This window comes from Salvia splendens, chromosome 2 (genome assembly GCF_004379255.2).
Source record: "Salvia splendens isolate huo1 chromosome 2, SspV2, whole genome shotgun sequence".
Classification (NCBI taxonomy): Eukaryota; Viridiplantae; Streptophyta; class Magnoliopsida; order Lamiales; family Lamiaceae; genus Salvia; species Salvia splendens.
The window spans coordinates 6,819,973-6,828,947 of NC_056033.1; the positions used below are offsets into that span (position 1 = coordinate 6,819,973).

The 8,975-nt window shown below is 34.9% G+C and overlaps 1 protein-coding gene across 1 annotated transcript; it reads left to right on the top strand.

Annotated features, from left to right (window-relative positions):
• Window positions 1-208: 208 nt before the first annotated feature.
• LOC121785967 (UDP-sugar pyrophosphorylase-like) lies at window positions 209-6,190 on the top strand. The gene is made up of 17 exons (XM_042184466.1): window positions 209-388; window positions 466-570; window positions 1,006-1,122; window positions 1,374-1,514; window positions 1,744-1,843; window positions 2,076-2,203; window positions 2,288-2,359; window positions 2,458-2,522; window positions 2,600-2,660; window positions 2,757-2,874; window positions 3,494-3,618; window positions 3,805-3,881; window positions 4,325-4,430; window positions 4,545-4,604; window positions 4,783-4,863; window positions 5,465-5,704; window positions 5,775-6,190. The coding sequence occupies exons 1-17, from the start codon at window positions 284-286 to the stop codon at window positions 5,940-5,942; spliced, it is 1,869 nt and encodes a 622-aa protein (XP_042040400.1). The 5' UTR covers window positions 209-283; the 3' UTR covers window positions 5,943-6,190.
• Window positions 6,191-8,975: the final 2,785 nt, after the last annotated feature.

Consider the following 8,975-nt stretch of genomic DNA (forward strand, 5'->3'; position numbering starts at 1 on the left):
ATCACAAAAAAGTTGATAGAAAAATCAGACACTCATTTTTATTTATTAATTTCAAAAATAAAATGTGATATCTATTTTTTAAAATAAAAAAAAAGAAATTTTACTGTGGATCCACCCGACCCGACCCGACCCGACCCGAGGCGAACAATAACTAATTTTCCATCCATCTTCAAAATCTGTATGTATATATACAAACTGTAGAATTGGAAAATACATAGTCCGTGACTGTGTGTTTGAGCATAGTTGTCTTCGCACCAACTTATCCCCACCGTGATCTGACGTCATGGCCAGCGCCGCCGCGGATGCGCTTTCTAAACTCTCCATTGATGATTTGGCCTCTGCTGCCCCCAATTTCCACAACAATCTCTCTCTCTTCTCGCCCGAACAGGTCGGCATTTCTCTCCGGATCGCTCAATTATACGGCTGAATTTAGTGTTGGATGTGGTTTATTGATGCTGTGTGCAGGTGGAGTTGGCGAAGATGCTGCTGGATTTGAATCAGGCTCACTTGTTCCAGCATTGGCCCGAGCCCGGGGTCGACGATGACGCCAAGCGTGCGTTTTTCGAACAGGTTGTTACTTGGCCAGAGTGTTGTGATTGCTTTTTCCGCGTTTCTAATTTTGACTTATTTGAACTCAGCTGTGTTGGTATGCTTGAAATTTGTGCTTCTTCTCCAATGTGGAGATCAGATTTCGTCAATTCGACTTCTTTCTGCGATTTGAACTGAAGACTCGTACCTTGATTGGTGGCCGCATCTTTTCGGATTGGAGCTCGATTTTTTTTTCATTTTGTCTAAGATTTTCAGATTTTGAAGTACTATTAGACAACAATATTTGATCTTTTCACAGTGCATTAGAATGCTGGTTTGTGTTAACTCTTAACTTCTTTTTTATTTCCTTATTTGAAAAGAAAGTACTAATGTCTTCATGGGATCTGATATTTTCATGGTTGTTGGTTATGATAAACTTACTGGTACTTAGTCTTTTGTGTTTTAATGATCTTCTAGGTTTCTCGTCTTAATGCAAGTTACCCTGGTGGCCTAGCCTCTTACATCACAACTGCTCGGGAACTTTTGGCAGATTCCAAGGCTGGAAAGAACCCCTATGATGGATTTTCTCCTTCAGTGAGTTAGATTTTCCTTGTACTAATAATATGCTAAACAGATTACATATGCAGTTTCAATTTATTTTTCTCTAGAATTTAAGATGAACCTATTGTTTACATCTATGGATTCCGTTTTGCCTCTCCCTTCATTTGACAAAGCAACCTGCTTTATCACTTAATCTTGAGAGACGCCATCATTTCATATTGGATTGTCTTCGGTATCTGCACTGAAATTTTCTCATGCCGAGCACCAATTTTTGGAAAATATAGGTACCATCAGGGGAAATTTTGACTTTCGGTGATGAAAATTTCATTCAATTTGAGAACGCGGGTGTCTGTGAGGCAAGGAAGGCTGCATTCGTACTTGTTGCTGGGGGGCTTGGTGAGCGTCTTGGCTACAATGGTATAAAGGTAAGACAATGGTGGAAGTAATGTAATAATTGTTTCCATTAATTTATGCAACTGGTTCTGGAGTTAATCATTCTATTTCATGTTCTCATTGTGAAGTTGTTATTGATAATTGGGTGTTGTGCTCATCTGTAATGTCATTGATAAACTTTATGCGGTTAGGAAAGGAAATAAATAAATAAACTTCAATTCATTTGACTAATCACTATTCTTGCTATTCTTCCCCTTGCAGGTGGCTCTGCCATTGGAATCGACTACAGGAATATGTTTCTTACAGCACTACATTGAATCTATTCTTGCCTTGCAAGAGGCGAGCTGTAGGCTAGGTCAAGGTTTGTATATGAATCATATCTCATCATAAGTAGTTGATCAATATGCATTAGGTTAGGGTTATTCCGTCTTACTATAGAGAACTTAGTACTGTTGATATTTGCTAATACTAGAATCTTTTCCAAATACAAAATATCTGTCACGTAAACACCTTATCTAGTAGTAATATCCATTTACTTTTGTTGATGATCAGCATTTACATTTTAGATTATATCTACCTTCTTATATACGTAGGTGAAGGACCAACTGAAATTCCTTTGGCCATTATGACATCTGATGATACTCATTCACGTACCACAAAGCTTTTAGAGGAGAATGCTTATTTTGGGATGAAACCCTCACAAGTAAAATTGCTGAAGCAGGTGATTTTCTGAGAAAAATTATACTATTTCAGTAAATTTTAAACTGCTGCAAATGGACTTTTATGCTTCCTTTGGATATTGCAGGAGAAAGTTGCTTGTTTAGATGATAATGATGCTAGGCTGGCTGTGGATCCAAATAATAAGTTCAAAATCCAGGTGTCTTTTGCGTATCAACCTTATGAACCAAATTAATGTAGTATTAGCTTATTTCAGAAATGTAATTGTCATTGGTGTTTTGTCCAACTTTTCTGTAGACAAAACCTCATGGTCATGGTGATGTTCATTCACTTCTCTATTCAAGTGGACTCCTTAAAGAATGGTATGACATGGATTTCTTGTTTTTTTCCACCATGTGTAAACCTTTACTAATGATTGACCCTTTGTTCTACATTCCAGGCTTGCTGCTGGGCGGAAATGGGTTTTATTTTTCCAAGACACGAATGGTCTTCTTTTCAAGGTTTTGTAGAAAATTCAGTATTTGATGCTTATTATTCTCATCATTGTTGCTAATTTTCCTGCTTAATCAGTTCCTTTTTCTGATATACGATTACAGGCAATTCCATCTGCATTAGGCGTGAGTGCCGTTAAAGAGTACCATGTCAACTCTTTAGCAGTTCCCCGGAAAGCTAAGGAAGCTATTGGAGGAATTACTAGGCTCACTCATAAAGATGGTACACTATTTTGATATTGTATGCTTGTGCAGGGTGATATCTATATAAAAATCATATGATTGCATTGTGAATTAACTTTCTGCAGCCTTTTTTGTGGTTATTTCATCCAATTATAGAATACACAAAATCTTACCAGCTACCACGCACTGTAACATATCATCCATTATTCATATTTATGAGCATTTGATTCCAGCTTGTCTTCAGCATTAATTGAGATAGTTTTCTTTATGTGGATTTAATTCCAAAACATATCACATAATGGAATGCCAAAACCTCATCTTTCTTTGTTTAACGGTTCTGCTGAAACTTGCCAGAGATGGTACATTTAGATTGTAGATAAAATGCCTCTACTAATCATATAAAAGAGAAAGTAGAAATTTAATGAATTGATAATAGAACTTTATTACTTCACCTTCTGTTATTCTGTAAATCGCGGTTGTTTTAAATTTCATTACTGACGAATAGTTAAAATTCTCTCTTTATAAGTGCGAAGAGGGTTGTGCTACTCTTTATTATTACTTGACTGCCTCAAGCACTTCAATTTTTGATTACTAACATAACAGTTACCGAGTATGTCTTATGCCATTGTATTGATACATTGATCATAAATTTTGGTCAGGGCGGTCAATGGTGATCAATGTGGAATACAATCAACTTGATCCATTGCTGAGAGCTTCAGGTTATCCTGATGGAGATGTAAACAATGAAACAGGATATTCTCCATTTCCAGGAAACATAAACCAAGTATGTATACATTGTCTAAGACTACTAAGCATATCCTTGTTATAATATCTCAGATGATCTAGCAATGTCAAGTGTGATGAGTCAGTCATACTGTCATATCAAATCATGCCGTTTTCACTATTGGCTATTATAATCTACCTTTGCATTTCAACTAATCTGAATATTTGATTAACCTTTCTTATACAGTTGATTTTTGAAATTGGCCCTTATCTGGAAGAACTTTCCAAAACTGGTGGTTCTATTAAGGAGTTCGTCAATCCAAAGTAAGCCATGCATCTCTTATATGCCTTTATATGTATTCTCTGCTTCAAGAGGGGCCTTCTGGTGTCTTGTGAACTTAATTCTACTAGTATTAAATCTAATGTCTTCTAGAGCTAGTAGCAATTATGCCTTACCAAATTGCAATTTCTACCTCATTTTTGTGCTCCATCTGATAAAATAGAAATGAAATAATCTAAAATGAGTTCGTTAGATTCTTTCGTTATGTCGGGCTTAGTGAATCAATAATTTTCATAGACACGGAACTTAAAAAACAAATAAATGACCATGAGACTCATGAATGCAGTTGTCTTATCAATGAAATTCGATCTTCGTCTATCTGCAATGGGTTATCTTGACTGGTCTAGTGATCCACCAAGCATGGAAATTGCTATGACTTATTCTTGTCCTAGTTTATGAGCTGCTAATGATTTACTGTCTGCTTCAGATACAAAGATTCTACTAAAACTGTTTTCAAATCATCAACTCGGCTTGAATGTATGATGCAAGATTATCCTAAAACTCTGCCACCTTCAGCTAGAGTTGGATTTACTGTAAGCATAACCTCTAAATTCCAATTTGGCTTGAAATTTAAACTTTGTTCTGTGTATACTCTGCTCGAAGTTCTGTTTTTTTTTTCATGCCGAATACATGTTTATACAACTCAGGTAATGGAAGCTTGGTTTGCTTATGCACCTGTCAAGAATAATCCCGAGGATGCTGCTAAGGTACGGCTATACTTTTGTTAGTTTGTACTTATTGATAATCAATTCTCTTTACTAATTATTAGTCTATCTTCAATGATTTTTCCTTGCAGAGGCGCTATAACAAAATATGGTGTTTTTTCATGCATGATATATTTAAACTTTTGAAATTGTTTTTGGATCTTGTGTTTGTGCGTTTCAGGTACCTAAGGGCAATCCATATCACAGTGCTACTTCTGGTGAGATGGCTATATATAGGGCAAATAGCCTTATTTTGAGAAAGGTAATATACTGAAAACTCCTACAAATACGAAGATTTATATGAAAACTTGTTTCCTATACCATATAGTACTAACAAAGTGCATACCTTTGAACTTCTTTCCTCTACCAATTACGTCATGAATGTATCACTTTTTCACCAGATGGTTGTTTCTCATTGTTGGCATTTTTGAAACATCATTATATGTTTTTAGGAGACAGAACTCTATGATTCAAAAAGATGTTTATTGGAGTGTTCTAGTTCTTTTAGACTCTTCTCATTGATGAAGTAGATTTCTTTTCTTCCTTACCCTTCTAGCAATGGCTTGTTGTGTATCTCAATGTTTGGGTTTGTAAATCTCTGTCCAACAACAGTTTTTTCTTGAAAATACATCGAACATCAGTTTACTTATATGATTGCTTGCATGTTGTATTAGACTACGTGTTAGGATTTTTTTCTCTAATTTTGTATGCATACCAAGAGAAACAATGTCTTATACATAACTGGATTTGCTATTTGTCATCACCCATAACTATAAAATATCTCCACTGAACAAAAGAATCAAAGCTCTTCTCGTTGCCAGTGCTTTGTTTGAGATGCAATTGAACATGTTTTCCATTAACAGGTTGGTGTCAAGGTGGATGATCCAGTTCAAGATGTATTCAACGGGCAGGAGGTGGACGTATGGCCTCGTATTGCATGGAAACCTAAATGGGGGCTTACATTCTCAGATATCAAAAGCAAAGTCAACGGAAACTGTTCCATTACAGGAAGATCCACCATTGCATTAAAGGGCCAAAGCATCTTTCTCCAGGATCTTGCCTTGGATGGAGCTCTAATTATCGATGCTGCTGACGGTGCTGAGGTAATGTTTACTCTAAATCTGACAATGGCCAACAACAGCGGCCCTTATTTACCGGGCATTCTCTCAACAGGTTAAAGTGGGAGGCAGCGTGCACAACGCGGGATGGACCATTGAAAAAGTTGATTTCAAGGATACTAAAGTGCCGGAAGAAGTGAGGATCAGAGGTTTCAAAATGATCAAAGGGGAGCAGTTGGAGAAAACATACAAAGAGCCCGGAAAGTATTCGTTAAGCCCTTGAGATAAATAGAGGTCTGTCCACAACTGCTTGCATGATTCAATCTTACTTTAGTATGATTTTTGTAACATTATATCGAATAAAGTTATTGCCTTATTGGGGCTTCTGATTCATGCTTCTGAGTTCGGAACATTGAATAATGGGAGAAAATAACAGTAGTTTAGATCCAATTTCTGTGATATTTCATCATTTTCGTGTGCCTTACATTTATGCTCCACTTGTTTATAATAAGTCTAATTTTCCTTGCGTAATCGTGATGTTTGTGATTGATTTCGTTTACTAGTTGTGATTCACTCATTTTTCTTGTTTGAATTCTACGTTATATCGAATTTCCTAGTAGAGTTAAATATCTAAAAGTCTTCAAGTTTGATTAATTGATTATTGTTGAATTCGACCTTGATTTTTGAAATTCAAGACTTGGAACTTTTTTTAATTTTTAATTTTAGAAAATTCAAGACTTGGAAGTTTATTTTAACTTGATCGAATCTAAACTAGCATAATAAATTGTAACTTTGACAATGTTCTTGGCCTGAAACTCGTAGGAAAGAAACATGAAAAATAATGATATTTCTTTCAAATTAACGTTTATTATATTTGATTGAAATGTCTTATATCATATGTATCAATATTGGTTATTGGATGTATTACTATGTTATCTGCATTACATAAATTATGATAAGAGTGTTTAATTATTGGAGTACTATAATAGTTTTATCCATTTTAATATTATTATTGTTACAATATATATAGAAATAAAGTATATCAACTTATTAACCCTCCAAATAACTCAAATCACTAATTTATTAGTTGGACGTCGTAAGTATATCTCTTATATGCCAATAAGCTAATGATGGGTTAGTCATTATTAAATCAATACGTATGTATAGTCTACTTGTGTTTTGTTTCAACTAATGATCAACATGTAGAGTGAAAGAAAACATCCTCCTTAAACTGATCACACATTTGACAAATACATTTTGAGAAAGTATGTTATAAAGGATTAGTATGGACTTATGAGTCTTGTCCTTCTCATTATTATAAAATTAATGTTTTTATACTATTGGATCAGTTCAAACACAAAATAAGGGTAATCTTGACTAACCAAATATATTAACTACTCTAATCATTTGTAATAGGAAAGATAATATTGTAAGTAAAATCGTTATAAGACCATCTCCAACCATACTTCAAAAATGAGTTTTTGTGTAGAAATCTTCTTCAATCATATACTAAACCTAAATCCATTTTTGGTGTTTTTTGCGAAACAACACTAAATATGGTGTAATTGCAAAAAAAATTTGAGACAAAAACTCAAAAATGGTGTAAATTTTGAATTTGGTGTAAATGGTTAGGGGTGGGAAATTATACAGAAATACCGAAATACCGAACTTACCGTACCGGAAAAATATCGAAAATACCAATTTTTCGGTATACCACAGTTTCCGGTACGGTATGATACCGTACCGCAGTGTTTCGGTACGGTAACGGTATCAAATTTTCTATATCGCGGTATACCGAATCCACGGTATACCGGTATACCGAATCCACGGTATACCGGTATATCGATAGATTATTATTATATATATGTATATATATATATTAATATTAAATATGTTATAATATATATATTACATTATATATATATTATATTAAAAAATTTTAAAAATAGAATTATCTAATCTCTATAATTCTATACCGGAAATTCGGTACGGTATCGGTATGGAATTTTATCATACCGTAATTTCCGGTACCGTATGCGGTATGGCACGGTCGGTACGGTATACCGTACCGACCCACCCCTATAAATGGTTGGAGTAAAACTATTTTTTGGTGTGTCGTATACTCGAAAATGAGTTTGAGTTTGGTGTAAATGATTGGAGATGGTCAAAGGGTATTGTCGAATAACATGTGGCTCGTCCATTCTTAACCAAATGATCAAGTGAGCGATCTCTGCCTAGATATGGAGCCGCCTTAAATCCTTGATTGGACTAGATATTCCATCTTTCGAGGTGCCTACAAATTAGTACGTGTCTGGCGGCGGATACACTTGGTCTCAGCGGCGGATCTAGGTGGGGTCGGGCGGGGTCGGCCGACCCCACCGCCGGCCAACTAAGACCGGGGAGCTCCACTAGTTCCGGCCTTTGAAGTTGCCACCGACCCCATGGTGCGTTGGAGCGGGAAAGAGAGCCGTCACGATTCTTGGTGTCATGTGTGTGCGAGACGAGAAATTCATAGACAGAGAGAGGAGTTATTTTAATATTTGAGATGGGGGATTTGAAAATTTGAGTTGCAGAGAGTGAAAACTGAAAATAGATTGAGAAGAGGGAACGAAGACGATAAAAATGAAAATACTCATTGTGGGACCTGACTTTTGATTTGTTAATATAGGACTATTATCTCTTTTGTTAAAAGCGTATTATAATATTCAAAATTACCAAAATAGTTTTAATATTTATAAGTCACTCAAATTAACTATTTTATAAGTAATTAATTAACTGTGATGGCCTCTAGTATCAAATTAATACCTAGAAATTTAATTACTATTTTTTCATATAATGGATAGATAATTTTTTATACATATCTATCTTATTTATTAAAATGAATAAAAATATATGATTTCATAATATTAAAAGGTTCTTTTAATAATTCCATAATATTTTAATTAGTTACGAAATGCACCATATTATTTTTGTGGAATTTAAACAAATCACAAATAACAATTTTAAATGTCGATATATTTGTCCTATCTTACTACTCCTTATTACTTTAGCAATGAACTAGAAAAAGGATACAAGGTTATTTAAGGCGAGTTGCTATTTCTAATCCATGTATCACGACAAAGTATTAGGCATGAAAAGAACAGTTTAGATGTTGATAATATTTGCGGATTTGATTACTTTAGTAAGATTTATGAAGACGACAGCAAAGGAGAAAGCATCAAAGACGAAAAGGATGCCATCAGAGTTGAGAAATATTTAAAATATTCTTTACTACATCCGACCCTACGAATTTCATTTCCTGGATCCGCCATTGCTT

Bases quoted from the DNA above. Each gene is read 5' to 3' on its own strand.
- LOC121785967 (XM_042184466.1), top strand. From the start codon at position 284: ATGGCCAGCGCCGCCGCGGATGCGCTTTCTAAACTCTCCATTGATGAT. The intron at 389-465 runs GTCGGCATTTCT...TGCTGTGTGCAG, and splicing joins CTCTCTTCTCGCCCGAACAG to GTGGAGTTGGCGAAGATGCT. The intron at 571-1,005 runs GTTGTTACTTGG...ATGATCTTCTAG, and splicing joins AGCGTGCGTTTTTCGAACAG to GTTTCTCGTCTTAATGCAAG.